Source organism: Canis lupus, chromosome X, assembly GCF_011100685.1.
Source record: "Canis lupus familiaris isolate Mischka breed German Shepherd chromosome X, alternate assembly UU_Cfam_GSD_1.0, whole genome shotgun sequence".
NCBI classification, from domain to species: Eukaryota; Metazoa; Chordata; class Mammalia; order Carnivora; family Canidae; genus Canis; species Canis lupus.
Genome location: NC_049260.1, coordinates 9,259,233 through 9,283,562, shown reverse-complemented (window position 1 = coordinate 9,283,562; position 24,330 = coordinate 9,259,233). Strand labels below are relative to the sequence as shown.

At 49.4% G+C, this 24,330-nt stretch overlaps 1 protein-coding gene across 6 annotated transcripts in view; it reads right to left on the bottom strand.

Annotated features, from left to right (window-relative positions):
• PRPS2 (phosphoribosyl pyrophosphate synthetase 2) overlaps nucleotides 1–24,330 on the bottom strand; it is a 45,338-nt gene that overhangs the window by 11,335 nt on the left and 9,673 nt on the right. For 4 of the 6 annotated variants that reach the window (XM_038586824.1, XM_038586825.1, XM_038586823.1 and 1 more), the window contains exons 3-6: nucleotides 8,156–8,254; nucleotides 7,340–7,464; nucleotides 1,508–1,681; nucleotides 253–412 (exon numbers count right to left, since the gene is read on the bottom strand). In XM_038586824.1, coding sequence (XP_038442752.1) covers nucleotides 253–412; nucleotides 1,508–1,681; nucleotides 7,340–7,464; nucleotides 8,156–8,254 — 558 coding nt within the window. Of the gene's footprint in view, nucleotides 1–252; nucleotides 413–1,507; nucleotides 1,682–7,339; nucleotides 7,465–8,155; nucleotides 8,255–8,561; nucleotides 8,663–24,242; nucleotides 24,262–24,330 lie in introns of those variants that run through there. The other 2 variants (XM_038586828.1, XM_038586827.1) reach the window with 2 other exon arrangements.

Below are 24,330 nucleotides of genomic sequence, written 5' to 3'. Positions count from 1 at the left end.
TTGCAACAACAGCCTGTTCTTAACTGCTTTTCTAGTGTGGTTTTGACTATTTCCAACTCTGACCTGCACCGGCCCCAGCCTTTCTCAGACCTAACGTGAATCCCACCCCCCGTTACGGGAAGCCACAGCATCTGGCAGCTATCCCTGGGCAAGCATGTCACACACGCAGTCACACACACAAGACTCAGCGCTATCTTTTGGGGCTCAAGGTAGATTCCTCACTGCGTGCCTCTGCCTGCTGTGTAGCAGTACCTGAATCTTGGGACAGTGTTTCATTTTGTCCTCTTGCGGAATGGTGTTTGTGACGACAACAGCCTCAAAGGCGGCGTTGTTTATTCTGGAAATAGCTGGCCCAGAGAAGATCCCGTGTGTAAGGATAGCATAAACCTTGGTGGCTCCGGCGGAGAGCAGCCTGTAAAGCAGAGAGCAAAACAATTAAGTGTACACAAATATTCCTGAAACATTCTCCCCTCAGTGTGAATTAAAAGGCAAAAAGTGTGTTCCATAAAGAAAAACAGAAAACCAATCTGACTCACATTTATTAGCCTTGAAAACAATCTTTGAAGGTACGTACTGGCAAAACCTTTTGTATTCCGCTAAATCAGGGATTATCAGCCTTGGCCTTGGGCCCACATAATGCTTTGCTGAGCAGCATCCCAGGCCTCTCCACTAGCAGCCACCCCCTGACCCTCGGCTGTGACAACCAAAATCGTCTCCAGACACTGCCAAATGTCTCCCGGGGAGCAAAAACTGTCCTTGGTTGAGAACCGCTGGTTTCAACTGATAAAGCCAAACTACCGGGCAGCCTGGGTGGCCCAGCGGTTTAGCGCCACCTTCAGCCCAGGGTGTGATCCTGGGGACCTGGGATAGAGTCCCATGTCGGGCTCCCTGTGTGGAGCCTGCTTCTCCCTCTGCCTGTGTCTCTGCTCCCACCACCCCCACCCGTGTCTCTCATGAATAAATAAAATATTAAAAAAAAAATAAAGCCAAACTACCATCATTTTGAGCCACATTCAATCTAAACTACTGACAGATTTTGCATTCTTGGTTTCACACTGCCTTTGGCCCAGTGGGAGCTGCGTGCTTGCAGCCCGGCTCAAGTCAGAGCGGCCCCGCGCCCAGCGCTCCGTACCACGGCTCCCACTTGCCACGGCCCAGCTCTCGAACCTTCGGGAGCCGCAGCGGGGGAGGCTCAAGCGAAGGCCAAAGAGAAGGAAGACCAGGCCCAAAGGAGCCCACAAGACGGTCTCTTCCCTCCGTGCTCAGGTGCGGGGGGAGCACCTTCTTGGATCCTTTTCCAGACACTGAAAGCTCATCCTGGAAAATGAAAACCAGGCCCTAAAGGCCCAGGGGATTGTCTTCCACCAAGAAAAAAATAAATGGGCCTGAAAGGCCACCCCCCCCCAGCAATCAGCAATCATTAGGAAGAACAGGCCAGTTTTTAAGAGCTGACATTTTTCCTTTCCTAATGCGATGCTCTAACGCTTCCCCACGCCACCCCTCGTACTTGTCCGCGGCGTGGCAGATGGTGCCACAGGTGTCAGCCATGTCGTCCACGAGGATAGCCACGCGGTCCTTCACGTCACCCACCAGAACCATCCGGTCCACTTCATTTGCTTTCTTCCTCTCTTTGTGAATCAAGGCGAATTCCACATTCAACCTGTCTGCAATCGACGTGACCCTGCTCGAACACACAGCCAGACATGCAAAATACTGTCAACAGAAGAAAAGCCCTTGACGTCTATGGTCGTATTTTAGGAACACGGTTAACCAGCCACGCTCAAGATAACGAGGTAATCGGGGCTCACTTGGAAAGACAGGCCTGGCCTGGGGTGCACAGTAGACAAGCCGCGGGGAGACAAGTGCAGAGGTGGCCTTGTGTTCGTGGCACCTGGCAACGAACGCCGGGTGCCTGGACCACTGGATGGAAGTACTGGATGGGAAATCAATATGGGAATCTGTTAGTGCCTGTGCATACTTTAAAAAAAAAATCACGGGCACGTGTACAATCAGGTGTATTGTACACCTGAAACTGATATTACACTGTGTGTGAACTGGAATTTAAATACAAACTTTCAAAAAGGGCAGCCCGGGTGGCTCAGCAGTTTAGCGCCGCCTTCAGCCCAGGGCGTGATCCTGGGGACCCGGGATCGAGTCCTGCGTCAGGCTCCCTCCATGGAGCCTGCTTCTCCCTCTGCCTGTGTCTCTGCCTCTCTCTCTCTCTGTCTCTCATGAATAAATAAATAGTCTTAAATAAAACTTTCAAAAAAAAGCATAAGGAAAAAAGCATTAGCAGCAAGAAAAATACAGCATATATGAAACTCAATAAAATAGAAAAAAATACAAGTCATAGACACAACTCAAATCAAGTGATTTAGAAACCGCCACTCGCTCAGTCTGTGGTGCAGCCAGTGGGGACAGAAGTCCTAGCTCACAAAGGCACATACCACACTGGGGCTTATGAAAGTGGACTTTCGCTGCGCTGCAGGCCTTGGGGCTTGTAAACCTTGAGTTTCTCTCCTCATCCCTGGCAAATGCTCCAAAGTCACTCACTCAGAAAGGGCTGGGCTGGCACCAGAAAGAGAAGGTGGCAGGCCAGGCTGATCAGTGAGCTCTGGGCACGGGGCTACAATCCTCCTTTTCCACGTACAGGACACTTAAGGTGTGTTCCTAACAACTCCTGTTGAGACAACGTATCACACGGAAACCTCAGGCAGGGCAAGCTGGAACCCAAATCACATGCAGTTTCATTTCTGTTTCTTCGACACACGTGTTTACGTGCTTTCCGGAAGAAAAACAATAAAAGTTAAACCTGAATTATTTCATTTCACCAACTTCCCACACCAGTTTCACGTTACTACTGACGGGCAGTAGGTGTGCTCCCTGCTAAGGTTCACTCTTCCTTAGCCCGAGCCAACCGAGCCGCAAAGCCTACCGGACAGTGACCTCTTGTGGCAATGTTAAGTTTTACCTGCAGTGTGTCAAGCTTTGAGGCTTTTCGCAAAGGCAGAAAGTTCTAGTTGGTCAGAGACCTGTTTCCTTTGATGAAATGACTATTTTGCATCAAGCAAAGATGCCAGTGGTAGTATCTACTGCATTATCACGTGTTACCGCTGTGACTGTTCTGTCCGCTGGGGAGCAGCTTACTCCACAGTAGGAAGGAGGTAACGAAACTTGGGGGGAAAAGGAAGGAAGTGGCAAAAAAATTCCAAAATATATGCTCTTAAAAAGCTTGATGGTCCCTGGCAGAGGGAGCAGGGCTGCTCGAGTGGGACAGCTTTAAAGGTGACCTGGAAAAGGACAGCATCTCAGTGCTGGCCATTAACTCTGCTTCGTTGGTTCTGCATTTTTGAAAGCAACAGTTGGGACACCTGCGTGGCTCAGTGGGTTAAGCATCTGACTCTAGGGTTCAGCTCAGGTCGTGATCTCAGGGTCCTGGGATCGAGCCCCGAGTCAGGCTCTGCACTCAGCATGGAGTCAGCTTGAGATTCTCATTCTCCCTCCGCCCCTCCCCCTCTCTGAAATAAATAAATCCCCCCCCCCAAAAAAAAGAAAGAAAAGGCAAGAGTTGGCAAGTAGATAGGGGAATTTGGTGCATAAAATGGTGTTTCAAATCAGCAGGGGAAAGATGGATTATTTAACAAATAGTTTTGGAACAACCAGATAGCTGGGGGGAGAAAAAGCTGGATTCTTCTTCACTCTTTGTTCCAAAACAAATATCAGATGGAAGAAAAATTGGAACATTAAAAAGGGAAGAAGGCAATTTGTCTTAAAATATATGAAATCATGGGAGAAGAAGAATTGAGGAGGGTGAAAACTTCCTACACCCAGAAGTCAGAACATGAAGAGATAAATGACGACAGAAGCGACGTTCTAAAAAGTCTTGCAGAGATGAAAAATACACCAAGGGAAGACATGAAAAACTCGGGGAAGTATCTGCACCGCCCCCACCCCCACAGGAAACAAAGATGTGACCTCCTGTCTGCACAGAACTCCTAACGATCCGGAGGAAAAGGCTTCCGGCCAACGTGACAACAGGCAGAGGCACGACCAGGCCCTCGGGGAAAAGCAGCAGGCCGCAGAGGGCGCTTGACCTTGTCCACGGCAACCAGAATTAACAGGAAAAGATCCCGTATCATCGCCATCTGTTTATAAACCAGACGATGTCTGCTCCACAAGCAGGCCTCGGAGAAAGTCACCCGCGTCCACACTCGGAGCGCTGACCCGTCTACCTTTTCCGAAAGACCCAATTATTTTGTCACTGTCCATCAAAACCCGAACGGCTCTTGCCCCAGGACCTGGTCTCTTCTAGAAAGAGACCTGAATGTACACAAAATGTAGTAAGTACAGTGTGGCGGGACGGTGCTTAAGAGGACACACAATGGTACCCCCAAGTGAGGAACGGGGCGACCTGATAAAGGAACGATGATCTATGCCTATGACGAATTATCACCCAGCTGGAAAGAGCAATAGAGTAGATGTACTGCACAGCTGTGGAATCGCTGCTAAGATGGGATGAGGATGTTTTTTAAAAAGCAGATATTTCCATTTGTATGAAGTAAAAAGGGGGACATGTCTGAATAACGGAATTCTGGCACTGGGAAGAACAGAGGCCTCTAAAGAAGGAAATGGGGGGGTGCCTCGGTGGCTCAGTGGGTGAAGCGTCTGCCTTCAGCTCAGGTCATGATCCTGGGGTCCTGGGATCGAGCCCCACATTGGGGTCCTCACTCGGCAGGGAGCCTGCTTCTCCCCTCTGCTGCTTCTCTCGCTCCTACTGTCTCTCTTAAGTAAATAAAATCTTCAAAAAAAAAAAAAAAAAAAAAGAATACACCAGACACAAGGACCACATATTGCATGATCTATCCATATGAAATGTCCAGAGACACAGAGAAGAGATGAGTGGTGACCAGGGGCCGGGGGCAGAGGGAATGGGGAGCGCCTGGCTATTGGGAACAGGCTTCTTTGGGGGTGATGAACACGTCCGGAACTCGGTGGTGGTGATGGAGGCACAACTGTACGAACACAGTGAAAGGCACTGAGCTGTGCACTTTAAGTAGGTGGACGGTAAGTAGATGACTTCTATCTTAATAAAACTGTTACTAAAAACAAGTTACATCTTATGCTCAGGTACCTCTGGCCTGCTTGTTCACCTCGAACCTTCCATCGCACCAGTGGATTCACCATATTTGAAGGGAGTCCACTATGTGACTTACTAAGGTTTCCAAGTGAACAGCAAGCATTTGCTATAGAAATAACTCCAAAATGCCACTCACATTCCCTGTGTTTTTTTTTAATAAGAGAGAGAGAGAGAGAGAGAGAGAAAGAGAGAGCGCGAACGAGAGAGAGAAAGCGAGTGTGAGCGAGCGCAGGGGGAGGGGCAGAGGGAGAAGTAGACTCCTCGCTAAGCAGGGAGCCCAACGTGGGACTTGATCCCAGGACCTGAGATCATGACCGGAGCCAAGGCAGATGCTTAAGTGACTGAGCCCCCCAGGCGCCCCCACTGCCCCGAGTTCTTACGCGGGCAGACACTCCGCGTGCTTTGACCCAGAGGTCCCTGCATGGGGGCTTTGCCGCTCACTTTCTGCTTCCGACTCTGATGTATTTGTGTCTCCTTCCTGTCAACGGCCACTTCCTGCTGCTGTCAGAGGCCCAGCCCCACCTGTTCACCCCCTCTCCTGTGCGGGGGACCAAGCACCAGAGATGGCAGCTTGGTGCTCATCGTGGCTCTTCTAAGAATTAGCACCTCTGCTTCCCAGCTCGGGTTCATGACAGCTTTCTGGGCCACTCCTGAGCTTTTTAGTTTGATTCTAAGTCCCTTAACCAGGCTACAGGTGGACAAGAGAGCCAGGTGACGCATCTGCAGGTTACAGACGTACGTCCTGGAGCTGGGCGGCTGCAGGGCACTCCTGGCACGTTTATCAGCTTCTTTGCTTTTGCAATGGACTGACAGAGGTCTTCTGTCCCTCTCCCTCCCTGACAGAGGCCCCTACACCTGGGCCCTGAAGCCCCAAGCACCCTGTCTTCCTTTTCCAGGAGGCCGCTGCCCCGTGCGACAGGGTCACGTCGGGTCGCGGAAGAGCAGAGCGTCTCAAATCCGTGTTGCGTCGTCGTCGCCCTTCATTCTGAGCTCCCTGCACTGACTGTTCCTTCATTCCCAACGCCTGCGAGGTCCCCCGATCCGAGGCTCAGGGCCACTTTCTCACGCTAGTCAGTGTGCTAGCATTGGGACGCTTTGGGTAGCGTGTCCCTTTCTGTCCAAGCTGGTCATTTTACGGTCCAGAAAGTGTCCTGTCACCCCACAGGGCCGGCCGCCTGCCGCCGACTCCTCTGCGCACGCCGGCTCCGGGTGGGCTGTGCCCTCCCGGGGATCATCAGGCGCGAGGCGGTCTCCCGTGGGGAGTGCTCAGCTGGGACAGTGGGATTCCCGGTGGCCCGGGACCAAGTGTTCTTAGCGTAGGGATCCCCGCACCAAGGGGCACGCAGAGCTCACCGCACACCTGCACAGGGCACAGGCTCTCAGTCCGATTTCTCATGAGTGGCTATTCTGTCCTCCCCACCCCCACCCCCCCAAAGGCCTGAGTAAAGCTGGCTGTCCCCCTGTGCCACTGGGGAGAGGTCAAACTTTCATCTCCCTTCTCTCTGAAGACCTCTACGTGGGCAGTTAACACCCAAGCCAGCAGCCTCTTCTTGGATCTGATAACCCCCCGCCAGGCCACGTAAGCAGGGTCTTCAGCCCTTCTTTATTTCCCAGCCCTGGACATTTCCTTTTTTCCTGGTGTTCTATGGACACAGATTTCTTTTTTAAAACGCTATTTTGGCCTCCACTGTCAGGTGTTTATAGGAGGAGGGACTAGCTTAGTCAATCGTGTTGTTAATTAAAAGTCTTATTTTCCAATTGGGCTCGTTGCTTTTATAGTCAGAAAAAAGTAACTTAAAAACCAGCACTGGGGCACCTGAGGGCTCCATCGGTGAAGGATCTGCCTTCGGCTCGGGTCGTGATCCCGGGGTCCTAGGATCGAGCTCCCCATCGGGCTCCCTGCTCAGCGGGGAGCGGCTTCTCCCTCTGCCTCTGCTGCTCCCCTGGCTCGTGCTTGTTCTCTCTCTCTCAAACAAATAGACTCTTAAAACCACCGACTGAAACATATTTGCTGAAAACAAAGACGTGCCTGTACTTCTTGCATGAACGATGACAAAGAGGACCGCTCCCTGCCCTGCAGGTGAGGACTGCAGTCCCCTTACTTGTTCATTTACAAAACAGAGCATTAAGTAATTCAGAACGTGCTTCCTTATCTAACATATTAAAAAAAATAAAACAAAGCAAAACCGCGCGTCTGCCTACCTCTTGGCTCCCCCGGCGTCGGGCGAGACAATGATACAGTTCCTCCACTCAGCAATGTTCTCTCGGATCCACTGCAGGACGGCGGGCTCCGCGTACAGGTTATCCACCGGGATGTCAAAGAAGCCCTAAGGGGAGAAGTGCGCGACACACCGCACAGTTTTGTTTTAAAGAGAACCTCTTGCATGAAGTCAAATTTGAATTTTTTATTCAAAAGAAGCCTTCAACAGACTCCCTTTTCTTGATTTTAACAGAATTACATTGACAGACAGATACATTCCGGGAGCCTATGTAAGTCCAACCCATTATCTTTGGAAACCTATTATCTTAGGGTTGCCTATATCCTAAGGAATAGGAGAACGGTCTTGCAGGGCAGTGAGGTTTGTTGTCTTAATTAAGCACCTTATTATAAGCCAAACGCTTCTTCATATTCATGGTATCACAGAGGAGGCACAGTATAAAGTGGCCTGTTTTATAGATGAAGAACTAAGCTATGAGGAGGGTGAAAAAACATACGTCACAACTCTGCCACTGTAATTATTTGAGGAGTGGAGATGGAATTGTAAGGCTGACTACCAAGAAGCCATTCCCACTCCTCTGAAGCCGTTTGCAAGTTGGTGGCAGACAGCGGTAACAACCTTCAACCATGTTTCCAAGTCCACTAAAGATGAAAATCTAAGGAGAGCCACCGCATACAAACTTAAACACGACTCACGTCACCCCCTTCGAAAACAATTTAACTTAATAGAGTTAGGATTCAACCAGTTGCATTAAGCCCCCGATCACCACCACCAAGGGCAAGGAAGAAAATGCTGGAACCTGGATCTGAGAAGCATGCAGGTCCATGGTGATGATGTGATCGGCCCCAGCGACCGAGAGCATATTGGCCACAAGTTTCGCAGAAATCGGAGCTCGGCTCTAAAACATAAAGATGGAGATTTTATAACAGGAAAAGAGAAGGGAAGAGATGCATTAATAAAATTAACATGTCATTTAATACTTTAAATTATTTGATTATTAATAACAAGGAAATTACATTCTCAGAACGGAAGATATGCATTCCATTTTATTCGCCCAATGTTTACGACTTACGTACGCTGTTGCAAGACAATGTGCTTGACACCAGGTAGAGAGAACAAATATCAAAGAAGCAAACAAATATATACACGTTAACATCACTTTTTATACAATTCAAATAGTGACAACTGTGCAAAATAAAAGGTACTGAGGATAGCATGAAGGGCATCCAGTTTAAGGAGACTGGTAACCAGAAGCCCCTTGGAGGAAACTACTTTTAAGGTGTGGCCGGCAGAGAGGAGAGAGAGGAGAGACCAGTGTTCCAGAAAAAAGCAACATGTGTGACATCACAGAGGCCGAGATGTTACATGCAGGGACTGCAAGAAGTCCACTGTGGCCACAGGCTGGTCTGGGAGGGAGTGTAAGGGGATGCTGAGAAGGGAGCCAGAGCCTCCCCTGCACAGCCCTGAGAGCCCAGGCCAGCTCCTGAAGACTTGATGTACTACAGCTGGAAGCTCGTACCATCACAAATTCAACGAAAACCAGACTGAAAAAAAGAACACCATACGGCGATCAAGAATTTGCTACTTCAAAGAAGGGATGCCAGGTGATTTATTGTCACTGTATCCTCTTTAAAAGTAACCTAACTTCTCCATAGCTTTAGTTTCTGTATCATAAATCCTGGACCATGGCTGTCTACATCCAAAATAAAAAAAAAAAAAAAAGGAAAGAAAAAGAAAAAAAGAAAATACACAGAAGAGACTACACATAGATTAAACCCAAGAAAAGAGGTCGGCATTTTACTGTAAACAGTAATATTCTCATACACCAACCCTAAAATATATAAGCTGAAAAGATTTCATTCGGACTCACAATGTTGTCAATTACACCTCAAAATTGAAACAAAAAAAATTTCACTCCCAACAGCCACAAACTATGCCCATTAAATACACAAGAGTGTATTCATGTAAAAACGCACAGGAAGGAATTACATCATAATGTTGAGATCATTTAGGTTTTCTCCTAACACACCATACTGAAGAAAACCTTCTAGTTCCTAACAGCCTTCCCAACTTCCCCCTGGCCTCCTTCAAAAGCCTACTTCTCCTGTCTTCCGCGCTTGCTATACAGTCTTGCCACACCTTCCTCGTTTGTTTCTAATTCTCTTTCATTCCCAAAGAAACCCATCCTTGCCGGTAGAGTGACTGGCAGTGTCTGTGTTTAAGGTTAGGATTACTCGGTGATCAGAGGCTGAGATGCAGAGAGGACCCCCGATGGCTCCGGGGCTGGGGAGCAAACAGGTGCAGCACCCTCCGAGCTGTTAGGCCGCACTGCTTTGTCAACGACCCTGGGGTTTTAAGGGTACGTTTTCTCCTGGATTTTGAGCTTCGTGCCTTGTGTCTGAGTTCTCCAGGCTTTACTTGGGATCTATTTAGGTCCTTGGTTGTACCAGTATTTCATCGGATTCCTTGTCGAATCAGGCTGTTCATGAAGCACGTCTATGAAACAGGATCCCAATCATCAAAACGCTCTGAGGGCACGCCAGCCCCTCCAACTGGGGCTCCAAGCGAGTTTTATGTTTAAAACCTGTGGTCCTGCCACATGCACATTTATAAAGAAATGGACTGGCTTAACCAGAAGCAATTTAGAACTTCAATGGCCATTATGGGGAACTTTCGATCTCTCCAAACTTAATTTTCTCAAAGTTGAATTGGACAACCACCAGGATTCTAAAACGGAATGGGATTTCTATTTTAATTGGTATTTTGAAGCTTCCAAACACTCTCAGGAATATAAAATTGCCTCTCTCCAACATACACTTTATAAACTAAATGAGGCAAACAATTAAAAAAAAAGGGGGGCTTCTAGGGCCTCTTCACCCTGCCCCCCAGACCCGAGGCAGCCATCCTGTGCTCAGGCCCCGCCCCTGGGAATCATCTTCTCTCTGCACCTCTCATCTCCTCTGCTCTCACCTGCTAATCCTTTGGCCGAACTTTCCTTTCATCACAGTCTCCCTCTGCTCTCTCCTCTCCTGAAGCAATTAAAACTTGCCCCTTAAAAAAAAAAAAAAGGGAGAAAAAAAAAAACTTGCCCCTTTAATGTAAAGTCTCCTAAGGACCTGAACAGACCCAAGTTTCTTATGTTCCCTGGCCTACTGCTGAACTTCCAGCCATAGCTATAGGGTTTCCTAAAATGACTGAGGGACCCCCACAGGTTTGCTGAAGAATTTAAATCATGATTTGAACTTACCACCTTGCTTTCTCAGGTTTCTATCAGTTGGTGCACGTGCTTGCTGGTGAGGGCCGGGCAGGCCAGACAGTGGATGAAACTAGCCCAGTGGGGAGATCCTGAGCAGGATTTTAGACAAACTGACCCCTATCCTTTGGCAAGATGCTATTAAGCTGGCTGGAGATCTCCACTGAAAAATTATAATGGCTTTTCCTAAGCCTGTTGACTGGAACAAAATTGAGGCTTACACACAAAATTTGATGGATCTGTTTGTGATTAGTAGAATCGACTCCAAACTGTCTTTAATGAAAATTCTGGTCTTCCTTTAGATGCTGAAGCCATCGGGGTAACATTCAATTCTATGTTATTAATGACTGCTCTAGGATCTTTCCCTTTTAGTTAAAAGGACCAGGATGGAATGAGAAACTACGTCCATTTCAGATTTGACTAACCTGGCAAACCACCTTGCTCACACCCTAGATGAGTTACCCAGAGGAAAGAGCAGTGAAATTTTCGATATTCGGCTCCAGCAAATGAAGGCCCCCAACCCAAACTGGAAGAGTAGTTTCTGCTGATTTCAAGGAACCAGGACACTGGGAAAAGATTTTGTTGCAAATAAACGTCAGGCGCCTTCAGCCCTCTCGCCAACCTTCCTAATGTCCTAATTCCCAATGATGAGTGTACAGAGCAAGATGGAGTCACTCATGTCAAGCAGGAGCCTGTGTCAAGCAATGACACAAGCACTAAGCATACTACAGCCATAAGGTATCGCCAAGACCAGCATCAGGTGACACCCCAGAACCCATTACAGGCAGAAGCATTGAAGGTCTGCTTTGATAATCACACTCTAGGGGTTATCAAAATCTCCTGGGTCCTCAAGTTGGGCACCTTGAGGTCCCCAAGGGTACTTCATCCTTTAAATTATTCATTGATTTGTCCTTCCGTACTACTCTATTAGCTAGCTCTTTGCCTGTCCTGGTCTAACTGTGAGATGGTTTTCATCAGTAAGATGGGAACCTCCACGGTGGGCACCCGGGACCCTAATGGCTTTACATTTTTAGGGTCCTTCAGATCCATGATTACATCTCCCAGGGTCCCGGTACTGAGTTTCCTCCTGACTTTTTTTTTTTTTTTAAGATTTTCTTTATTTACTCACGAGAGGCACAGAGAGAGAGGCAGAGACACAGACAGAGGGAGAAGCAGGCTCCTCGTGGGGAGCCCTGATGCGGGACTCGATCCCGGGACCCCAGTATCATGTCCCGAGCCAAAGGCAGATGCCCAACCGCTGAGCCACCCAGGCGTCCCATTCTTTCTGACTTCTAACTCCATGGGGTAGGGTAGCCTGGGTCTTCTGTACAGAATGCAGGGTCTCAGGCCTCTTGGCCCTTTTCACCTTCCACTTTAGGCACCTACCTAATGCCCACATCTTTCTTCCCTTTTTGTGACCCAGCAGCTGCCATATACAATTTCTTAACTATGTAGAGCTCTATTTCCCACTTATACTTAGCAGATTTATACACATTTCCTCACAATTTTCCTTCACATGGCTCTGCCAAGTTAGAGATTACTGGGGCCAGTAGTGGCATGTATTTTTGCAAGATCCCCGAATGGTTTAATTCTTCTCCGCCCCCCAAGCACCTTTCTGAGGCATTCTCCCTTGGTCTCAGCTCTGGCTAGTTCCACCTCGTGCCTGGGGGTGCAAAGGGGTGAGCCCCGGACTGCCTTCCGCTGACTGCTTCCTGCAGGGCGCCGGGCTTGGCCTCACCTACGTGTGCCCAGCCCTTAGGATCTCACCCCTTAGGACCTCACCCTGCGTGAGACGTCTGCAAAGTCTACGGTCACATACGTTCACTCTCTGATTTATTCCTTTTAGTGCTGTTATGCTCAATTCAAGCAGGACTCCGGGGGACTTTTCTGACTCTTCTGAATTTTCTAACATCCGAGGAGTCGAGGACACAGAATCCTGCGGGCCAGGCCAGCGGTCCTGAGCATGCTCCGAGGTGCACCTGCGGGCTGTGTCTCTCCACGGTGTCAGTCATGGAGCAAGGGCAATGTGATTGTGAAGCGGGCGAGGAGTCCACACTTCAGGACACCCCACCATATGGCTAGCTCGGCTTCTTACACGGCGCGCAGAGCAGGACAGAAGACAAGCCACACAGTGAACCAGAGGAGGGGCGGGGGGGCAGGACGTTCCTGGGCCAAACATGAAGTCGGGCTGTGGGCGCACCCCTGAGCTGGGGCGTCGGTGGGTCCGGTGGAGAGGCTCAGTTCTGTTGGGGGACACATCGGGCACAGCCCTTGGCGGCGGCTGCCTTTTCCCGAGTGCTCAGACACAGAGGGGTCATTCTCAGGAGTCTGATGTTGCTGCAGAAGTCCTCTCTTGCTAAAGGGATTTAATCACCAGTCCTGGGCCCCTGCAGACCTCCTCTGCTTCTGCCTGGTATCGGTTCTGGGGTGTCATCAGCTAGTGCTGGTCTCGGTGCTGTCTGGTCGCTGCACTGCCCTTAACTGCTCGCATCATTGCTTGACATGAGTGACTCCGTCTTGCTGTCCACAACGGGGCCACCAGGAACTACAGGGGCTCTTCCCAATCCTCCCTCTAATGAGCTTGCAGAAACTACTACCCAGATTGGAAATAAACCTGTGTCTGTCCTTACTGACACCAGAACTGCACTCTGGGGGCTATAAAGCAGCCCCGGCCTCGGGGTACTGAAACAAGTCCAAATGGGGGGGCGGGGGATGTTGTCTGGAAAATCTCACCAGGCTCCAGTCTCTGCACATACTCCTTTTTGTCTCGGCCCTTTGATGGAGAGACACACACCCCTTCTTCCCTACTTCCTCTGCCCATATGCATTTACAGGGCTGAGATTTCTTAGAAAAATATGCCGGAATTGCCTTCTTCCCAACAAGGAAAATAATTCTAGAATTTGACAGTAGTAACCAAAATAGCCAACAGGGGGGGAAACAAATGACCCGCTGGCGTCTTTTCTACGCTCCATCTCTGAGAGCACTATAGCAGTCTGGGGGCCCTGATCATTTATTCCTACTGAATCAGCTACCATCCTCTTTATGGGCAAAATCTCCAACTGATATTGGCAGAACCCACATTGTGCCTCCCATGAGGATTCAAATCAATCCCTAGAATTAATACCCTATAAACAAAGAAGCCCTTCAGGGCATCGAGCCCACAATAGAGATTACAAAGCTCAGGGCCTCATATGTCCCTGTGACACCCCAATTTTACCTATGAGAAAACCCAAGGGCTGAGAATGGAGGTGTGTCCAGCACCTCCAAGCAATAAATACCACTGGCATCCCTTGACACCCTGTCGTTCCCAACCCGCAGGCGTTACTGACATCCATTCCCCCTGAAAGCACATTCTTCACTGTGACTGACCCGTGCGGTGCATTTTTCCCGTTGATAAGGACAGCCAGCATCTCTTTCACTTGGGCAGAACGGCAAGACACCCAGACGGTGACGCCCCAGGGTTACAGAGTCCTTCTTAACTTTTCACAAACCTTAAAAGCTGATTTGGAAGCTACAAAGTTTTCTGCAGGCCCTACTTTGTCATAATACACAGACCATTTGCTGCTGTCCCCCTCCTCAAAACCTCTTCCCAGAAAGACAGCATGCACCTGTTACAACTTTTGGTCTTAGGGACCCCTGGGTGGCTCAGCGGTTTAGCGCCGCCTTCAGCCCAGGGCGTGACCCTGGAGACCTGGGATCTGAGTCCCACGTCAGGCTCCCTGCATGTGGCTGCTTCTCCCTCTGCCTGTGTCTCTGCCTGTCTCTTTGTGTCTCTCACGAATAAATAAATAAAAATCTTAAAAAACAAACAAACAAAAACAAACAAACATAGAAGTCTCCAAAGAAAAACTGCAGTTTGTTCAAAGTCAGGTCTGATGTCTCAAGTACGTGATCTCAGAACACGGGCCAGATTTGAATCCGGGTAGACTCCAAGGCATCCTGAATTTCCCAAAACCTAAAACTAAGAGCCAATTATGAGGTTTTCTTGGACTGGCTGACTTTTGCTGAACTCGGGGTTCCCAACTTCTCTTTCACGCTTCTATGCACTTTACTGAAAACTGACAAACCTAACCCTGTTCTTTTTTTTTTTTTTTAAAGATTTTATTAATGAGGGATCCCTGGGTGGCGCAGCGGTTTAGCCCCTGCCTTTGGCCTAGGGCGCGATCCTGGAGACCCGGGATCGAATCCCACATCGGGCTCCCGGTGCATGGAGCCTGCTTCTCCCTCTGCCTATGTCTCTGCCTCTCTCTCTCTCTCTCTCTCTGTGTGACTATCATAAATAAATAATTAAAAAAAAAAGATTTTATTAATGAGAGAGAGAGAGAGAGAGAGAGAGAGAGACAGGCAGAGACACAGGGAGAAGCAGGTTCCATGCAGGGAGCCCAACGTGGGACTCGATCCCAGGTCTCCAGGATCAGGCCCTGGGCTGAAGGCGGCGCTAAACCGCTGAGCTACCTGGGCTGCCCACCTAACCCTGTTCTTTGGAAAGGGGGGGGGGGAGGATGACAGAGTCTCAGGGACTTGAAAAGCCAGGTCTAACAAAGGCCCTGTCCTTGGGCACCCCATCACCAACCTGCCCTTTTCTTCTCCATACGCAGGAGGTAAGGGAATGCCCTCAAGCGCTCACCCAAAAGCGTCACCCCAGGGGGTTGTACAGCTGGCAACCAGACCCTGTGGCTCCTGTGGCTCCGGGCTATCCCCCCGGCCTCAGGGCCATTCCTGCCACCGGCCTCTTAGCTAAGGCCACTTTAGAAAGTCATGCGGGTGGCCCTGCCCCGTCCCCTTGTGCCCCACAACAGACACCCTCCTCGATTCTCAATCACACTCAACACTTGGCCAGTCACCTTGTCCGATGACATCCTTCTCCGATGACATCCTCCGGCTGACTGCTGCTCCCCGCAGCAGCCTCCCTCTGCCACCCTCCTCCCCCTTCCACTGATGAAGCCCCTCCCGACTGCTTAAGGCCACAGGTGACCTTCTGACTGGCCGGGACAAGTGACAGGGACTCCTCTAGCCGGTGCAGGCTTTTCGATGGTTCTTAAACAGTAAAAATGGCAAATCCCCCGCAGGGCATGCTATCTCGACTCCCTCTGAAGTCACCGAGGCTTGTCACCTCTGCCTTCAGCGACCTCAGCCAACAAGGCTGGGTTTTACACTCGGACTCAAGCCTGTATCTTCGCCAAGGGCAAAACCACAAACATTTAAACTGACAAGTCAGTATGCATTTGGGGTGGCTCATGATTTTGGAATGTTAATGGCAGCAATGAGGTTTCCTTACTCTCTAGTGGGGCTAAGATGAAAAACGGCTCCTATGGGGGCGTCTGGGGGGCTCAGGTTGTGATCTCAGGGTCCTAGGATCAAGCCCTCTGTCTGGGCTCCCTGCTCCGTTGGGCGTCTCCTTCTCCCTCTCCTGGCTCATGCTATCTCGCTCTCATATAAATAAATAACATCTTTTTTAAAAAATGACTCCTATGTCCAAAATTTATTAGGTGCCATACTTTTGCCGGCAGCTCTGGCTATGAAGGTTCCCAGACATTCCAGACTCCGTTGCAAGCCCAAGGACATCACTTCGCTGTATTTCCACCAAAAAATACTGCTCTCGAGGAGCCTGATAGCCAGACCCCTGTCATGTTCCAAAGGATGTCCTTTCAAATTAGAAAAATTGACTGGAGAGATGCCCAACAATTAGGCCCAGAAAAGGAGAAACGATATTGGAAATCTAATAACTGTCGCTTCCATGAAGAAAGCAAGCTCTGGTTTGGACCAAATAACAATCCGGTCTGACCAGAAATTCTACAATTCCCACTGCTTCCAACTGCACATGCATTAAATCATTGGTCTACTGACAAAACGAGAGTGTTCATGATGGGATATTGATGGGAAAATATTAAAAAGGCTGCAAAAAGGGTCTCCTTGACTTTGCTTGTTCCACCTGTCCAAAGTACAATCGTGGGAAGCCTCGCCCTACTGCCCCTGGTGTCTCAGGTTGTTCAACAGGGCACCTGTGCCTTGCAGATGGACCTTACGCAGCCCCCCCCACCTCGTGGGTACAAGCATGGTTTAGTCATGGTCTGTTTTCTTACTGGACTGAAGCTTCCCTAGCAGGTAGGCCAGTGCCTCTTCGGTGGCTAAAACTGCGTAAAAAAAAATAATAATAATACTAATAATAACCCCTACCTGGGGAACCCATTTTACAGGTCAGGTGCCTCTACAAGCCTGTGCTGTGTGGCCAGTTTTACACAATCATTTTCATTGTGCGTCCCATCCCCGATCCTCAGGGCTGTTCGAATGTGCTGAAGACACTAATGTTAGGACTCAAGTGGCAAAGTTTATAGACTCCAAATCCCTTGGCCAAAGGCACTCCCGTTAGTCCTTCTAGATCTCATGTCCTCCTCTCTTTTGGGACTCATGCGCTCTCGCTCTTGGAGACAGTCCTAGGACGCCCATGCATGTGGCCCCTGCCTCTTATTTAAACCCTCAGCTGACAAAGAGAGAGATCTTCATTATTAAAAAGGTCTAGTTGCTGCTATTAAAAATCACCATGCTCTCTGGTGATCTCTTCACTGTGCACTCTGAGCAGACCATGATCCTGAGTCCTCACACTTCCCAACCTGGACAATCTGTCTACTAGAAAGGACACCTCCAAAAAGATTCTTCAGCCTCGCTGCGCTCTGTGCTGCCAAACTCCAGGGAATAGATTCATGGGGGTGTCTGGGTGGCTTAGATGATTGAGTGTCTGCCTTCAGCTGGGGTTATGATCTCCAAGTCCTGGGACGGAGCCCCACATCGGGCTCCCTGCTCAACGGGGAGTCTGCTTCTTCCTCTTCCTCTCCTCCTGCCCGCACTTTCTCTCTCTCTCTCTCTCAAATGAATAAATTTAAAAATCTTAAAAAAAAAAAGGAATAGACTCCTGGATCCATGTTGACACATCTAAAGAAACCACCACACCTCGACTGGACCTGTATACCATCTGATGATGTGAAAGTAAAGATTTTCCCAGAATTGGAACACACAACATCCGGAGAGACCCCTTTCCCAAGCCATCCAGACCAGGCCTGTATAGTTTTTCTCACTGTTGCTTCTTGCATCTTTTTTGTGGCAAGAAAATGCCCTTTATCTGCCATTTCCCAATTTCTTGCACAAAAAAAAAAAAAACAAACTTTTGAAACAGAAACAGCCTCATTAGGATCCTGTGAGTGTTTCCACAGAGTTACAAGGTCCAGAATTCACACGGCTTTCTTTTATCTAAACTGTTAACTGACCCTGGATTCTTATCCAAATTCATAGTTGAGGAATTCACAACTTTACAGACTATTACTGATAACACACGTGGTTCTAAACAGCTCTTTTGAGATAACAACGCTGTTTCTAAAATGCCCTTGAAGTTTTGCTGTTCTTGCAAAAAGGGTTCATTAACCGCTGCTTCATGTTTATACGTGTCCTGTAGCCTCCTGAATGCACGCTCGGTTTTTCCCTCCAGTGTACTCTTGCACCGTTGCACTATTTTGTCTCAGAGCCACTTGAGGAGGCAACTTTCTGGAGGCAAATGGCCTTCACAGGGAGAAGCCTTTCTTCCCTAAATCCAAAGAAGAGCCAATAAGTATTTTGAGACCAAGGGTTCTGGTTTAGAACCAACACGCAGTTTGGGACAGACACGTTGCTCTGGACTGGGTACCTGTTGTCTATCCATCGTTTGCAAAGGACAGGCCCTCCCTGTAGGCGGATGTCGGCTCCGTGCTCGCAATCCAAAGATACAGACGTCAGATGGGCAACGCCTGAGCCTTCGTCTCTTCTAACTCTCCCTGTGCTCGGTGTGGCTTAAGTGGTTTCCGACTGCTACGCACTTGCCCTCCGTGACGGGAGACCTGACAACCAGGAAAGGCCCATCCTGGCCCCGAGAGGTCAAACCACTAAATATAAAGAACCTGATTGCTGATCAGAGAGGCTTCCAAGGAAAGATCTTGATCAAAAGAGGAAAATAAGAACGTCAGTAACGGGAATCCTCTCTAAAACGGAGTCCGGAGCGCTCAAGCCCTCCCAGGCCTAGTCAATGGCAGACCCAATGGCAAGAGGGCGACTTGACCTTGCACGGGGATACCGCTCGATCCCTCCACTGCTCCAGCAGGAGGAATTTTCCTTATTTCTGGCAACAGCTCCGCCGATGAAAAGCCACCATACTTCAAACTCCCAGTTTCCTAACGGTCCTCCCAACTTCCCCGTTTGCTCCTTCAAAAGTGTCCCTCTCCTTCATCCTCTGGACTTACCAATGCTTTTTTTTTTTTTTAGTTCTCGAATAAATCTACCTTTTGCTGGGAAAATAACTGGCACTTTTACTTTTAAGGTTAGCAATACATATGTAACAAACACATGCACAGACACATTTTTTCCAACACACAAGGAATGAGAAACACACCCCAAAATGTTAACTTTCCAGAAAGTGAAATTACAGGGAAATATTCTTTTTTTTTTTTTTTTTTACATTTTTCAACTTTTTCCACGAACTACATATTATAATTCATGTTTTCATTGTTTAATTCCCTGTTCTGGAGGGCCTGGGTGGCTTACTCGGGTTAGGCATCTGCCTTTGGTTCAGGTCACTATCTCAGAGCCATGGGATCAAGCCCCAAGTCAGGCTCCCCGCTCAGTGGGGAACCTGCTCCTCCCTCCTGCTTGTGCTCTCTAATAAATAAAATCCTTTTTAAAAAAAATTACATAAAAAAATATTTCCCATGTTCTGTTCCACGTTGCCTTGGGATAAAAAGACCCTGACCAGTATGGCTCTAGTTCCTGTGAGCGGTTTCTCCACGTCTCAGCTCCAAGGGTCCTCCCTGCGGTCTACACTGGGCTCTACTCTCTCTCTCTCTTCTAGAGAACAATTTAAGACTTGCTGTTTATACCCACATGTCTGCCTGGCTCCCATGCTGCTACTGCATTTGACCCTCCCAGGTCTGGTTCAAATCTCCAAACGTTGCGACGCTCTGAGAACTCCAGAGAGAAATGGTCTGTCCACCTGAAAAGGGACACCGCCTTGGCGGAGCCCTCAGCCTCTACCCCTGGGGCCAACCTTACGCCATCCACTGGAAGTTTGACATTAGAAGATGTAATACGTACGGGTGTCATAGTTCACAACTAGCCTAGGCATCCCTTGAGGGCAAATAATTGGTTTTGGAGATTTTCACATCCTCTGCGGCACACAGCTCTGTATCCTAAATATTAGCTCCTAAATATCCTAAGTATTAAATATCCTAAGTATTAGTTCCTCACTAAATACTTAACAGAATCTACATCACGTCAAGTTTGTTTCAAGGCTTGGTTATTTGCCTCAGTGACAGAATTATTCATTCTAACATGATTTCAGGATAATTAAAAGAACGAATTGATCACTGGGACTTCTTTCTAATAGAATGCGATTCTCCATGCTAATCAAAGTGGGGCTGGTTCCTATAATTTTGTAACTGGCAAAAACATTCCTCCATGGCATCCAGCATTTCCCGCTCCTGAGATCCAAACCACAGGTAATTTCTAAATTCATACTTTCTGATTTCCTTCTCCAGATCTTGTTTATAAATCTGCGTTCTGTACTATGGATTTGGCTCAACACCCAACTGAATCTTGCAGGAAAGAGGATTCACAAGTTAACTCACTTTACAGCCACTAACAGATCAGTATGACATTTCCACAAAGGTAGCGTCAAGGTACAATAACCAAAAGTAAAATGTTCAACTCCCCAGATAAAACACGGAGAAAGGTCAAACATTTTGTGAGCCAGTCCAATCGTGACAAAGACTTCCAGATAGTCCAGATCTTATTCATTGTATCAGAAGCCACCCTGCTAAAAGCATAAATTTGGGACCCCTGTGGGTGGCTCAGCAGTTGAGCTTCTGCCTTCAACCCAGGGCGTGATCCTGGAGTCCCGGGATCGAGGCCCACGTCGGGCTCCCTGCGGGGAGCCTGCTTCTCCCTCTGCTTCTCCCTCTCACCTCTCTCTCCACCCCCTCTGTCTCTCTCATGAATAAATAAATAAAAATCTTTTTTTTAAAAAAGCATAAATTTGATGAGCTTCATAAATTTCTAAGACTGGAGAAACCAATGTCAGGGCAAATGTTCCCAATTTTTCCAGTTTAAAAAAAAATGAAAACAATTTGATAATTGAAACGAGAACATAATCTTGAAAATGACTGTGAAAAAAGCTACAAGTTCTCTACCCTGTCAGAAGTAATGCTTCCCAGCTTTGCCCACGTCACACTGTTTGTACCAGGGAAGGAAGCTGGCAATCACCGCGTGTCCACCGTAGCAGGCATCGGCCAGCTGCAGCCCGTAAGACCAACCCAGCCTGTGGTCTGTTTTTGTACAACCTGTGGGCTAAGAATAAGAACAGTTTCTATGTTTTTAAGAGGCTGAAAAGCATCTGAAGAATGTTTTGTGACATTTGAAAAGCTTATAAAATTCTTATTTCCATGTCCATAAACGAAATCTTATTGGAACACAGAGGACCCCCCCCCTTCACTTCCGTACCCTATGTGCTGTTTTCATGCCAAAATGGCAGGGCTGACCTATTGCAAGAGATCTGGTGGTCCATCAAGTCTAAAAACTTGACACCTGGTTCTTTTGGGGAAAAAAGGATGCCTACCCATGGATTTATTACACGCTATATGCATTTTAGAAACAGTGACAAACGCTATCCTTACTTTACACACGAGAAGGCTAAACACACACAGAGTTTAAGCTACTGTTCCAAAGGACACGCTGAGTGAATAATGGGGCTGAAATTCAAACCCGAGTCCACTTGTTTCCCAAGTTGTAACCCCAGAGCTCAGATGACGCTACAGCCACGCATTTTACAATCCACCCTACGTCACCTGCCTTTCTGCGGGTCAGCGCCAGCCTGTGCTGGTGTGTCATGATTTATGGACCCGTTCCTTCACCGGCAGAACTAGGCCCCGGTTTCTCGCACACCCCGATGGAGCCAAAAATAAAACTTTACAGATGTGCGGGGTGTGATTAAAAAAGAAGCAGTACGATTAAAAATAATGAAGCAGGTTTGGAATACGGTTAAAAGGCTCTGGCTTTTTCTGGGCCTCTTGGCAGGGAACTCTGAACCTCACAGGCAGCACGGTCCTGTGGGAGGGAAGAGGGCAAGGGCAATCCGGGTTTGGGGGGCCCAGGAGGGGTGGCGGTGGTGCTACCCGGGGTTCCTCCTGCGGCGGCGGAGGATTTTCTTCCTGAGGCCCGACGGCGGGTATGGCCCATGACTTCTGGTCACATTCAAACACTACACGGAGGCAGCCCGGGTGGCTCAGCGGTTTAGTGCCTGCCTTTGGTCCAGCTTGTGACCCTGGGGTCCTGGGATCGAGTCCCATGTCAGGCTCCCTGCATGGGGCCTGCTTCTGCCTCTGCCTGTGTCTCTGCCTCTCTCTGTCTCTCATGAATAAATAAAATCTTAAAAAAACACAAACTAAACACTACACGGCCTTCGGCCTAGCTGCGCAGAGCACAAAGGGGGAAGGAGGGCTCCCCCCGCATCCTGGGTCTCACCTCAGCCCGACAGTGACAAACGTCGCTAGTGTGCTCCCAGGCTCAGGCTATTTCCCTCAGCACCTGCCAAATCCCCGTGATAATCGCTTCAAGCGGGAGATTTCACGGACATGAGAAGCCAAGTGGAGACAGAAGCTGAGGCTGGAGGGCTGTGCCTCAAGCCCAGGAGCGACGCAGCCCCCGACACGCAGGGCTCAGCGCCGGCTCGATAGAGACCCCGACCCCAGAGCGCGAGGCCAGCGTCCTGCGCCCTAAGCGCCCGAGCTCGGTTAGCTCCCTGCAGCACCGGCGCCCAGTGCGGCCCCCACCGTGCCCTCGTCTCATCAGTTCTGACGACGAGCCACGCAACTTTTTTTTGACTTAAGATTGATTTATTCAAGGGGATCCCCGGGTGGCTCAGCGGTTGAGCACCTGCCTTCAGCCTAGGACGTGACCCTGGGGTCCCAGGATCGAGTCCCACGTCGGGCTCCCTGCGTGGAGCCTGCTTCTCCCTCTGCCTGTATCCCTGCCTCTCCCTCTATGTGTCTCTCATGAATTAATAAAATAAAATCTAAAAAAAAAAAACATTAAGATTGATTTATTCACGAGAGACCCAGAGAGAGAGGCAGGGACACAGGTGGTGGGAGAAGCCGGCGCCCTGCAGGGCCCGACGTGGGACTCGATCCCGGGCCCAAGGCAGGCACCCACCCACTGAGCGCCCCCCCCCCCCCCCCCCCCCCCCCCCCGCTGTACCCGCGCAGCACACGCCGCCTCTGCTCGTCTCGGCCACCGGCAGCGAAGCTCGCGGAGTCGGGAACCTTCTGAGGTGGTTAAAAACTACCAACTGGGGCAGCCCTGGTGGCGCAGCGGTTTAGTGCCACCTGCTGCCCGGGGTGTGATCCTGGAGACCCGGGATCGAGTCCCACATCGGGCTCCCTGCATGGAGCCTGCTTCTCCCTCTGCCTGTGTCTCTGCCTCTCTCTGTGTGTGTCTCTATGAATAAATAAATAAAATCTTAAAAAACCTACCAACTGCTACCAGGTTTTTTCCAAGGAACACACTTAGAGCCAAGTGATTCAGAAAGAGTGGAGGAAAGACAGACCCAGGGGCTCGAAACAGCCCCTAACGGGACCCCCCCAAATGTCCGACGGTAAGAAATAGGACAAGGCGTGAGCCCGAGGCCACGGCTGCACAGAGCGGCTCCCCCCACAACTGGCGTCTGAAGGACGCCGGCGGCTGGGCCCGTGGGTGCGGGGCAGGTGCAGCGGGGCCGGCAGCTGGGGGCGCCGTCACAGCCCCCCGCAGGCAGGCCCGGCCCAGCAGGGAGGGTTTCCCCACGCAACAAAGGCGCCCTTGAGAATGAACATAAGCAACCAAGTTTGCAAATACAACCTTGGAAACCGAGGTAGCTACAGAACGGAGACTTGGAAACAACTGTAGGAGTCCTGGTGGGTATCAGCTAAGGAAGTTAGGGCTCCCTTCCTGCGGGGCAGGGGCCATGCAACAGTAAATGCAATGGGTTACTCGAGAAGATACAACCCGTAGCTTAGCACCAAGTGCAAAAGTTCCTAGAAGTGAAAGGAGAACCGGATGGCAAATTACAGAATTTGCTAGACCTCTTGCCAAGCGGAAGAGAACAGCAGAATATTACTGGCTCCTCTAGGACATGGACAAAAATGGAGATGTTCAACGATGCTATGAACACACAAACAGGGGAAGACCTAAGTCAACAGACCGTGCACCTGGGACAAAAACAGAAATTTCGCAGCTAAAACCGCACAGAATGGGCAGCCCGGGGCAGCGGGGGGGCTCAATGGTTTAGCACCGCCTTCGGCCCAGGGCAGGATCCTGGAGACCCGGGATCGAGCCCCACGTCGGGCTCCCTGCATGGGGCCTGCTTCTCTCCCTCTGCCTGTGTCTCTGCGCCCTCCGTCTCTCATGAATGAATAAATAAAATCTTAAAAAAAAAAATAAAACCGCACAGAAAATCCTTCCCATCAAGTTGGAATTAAAAAATGCTCCATAAATAACAAGGGGCAGGTCATATGCTTCACGCAGCGTATGTGACCTAAGGTTTTGGCTGCCCTTAGCTAAGGCTAAACCACAAAGTGATACGTACACACAGTCACAAAGTCACTCACGCCCAGTCAATGCTCCAATCGAAGGAAGGGCTGCCAAACTAGGCTACGGGCCAAATCCAGCCAGCC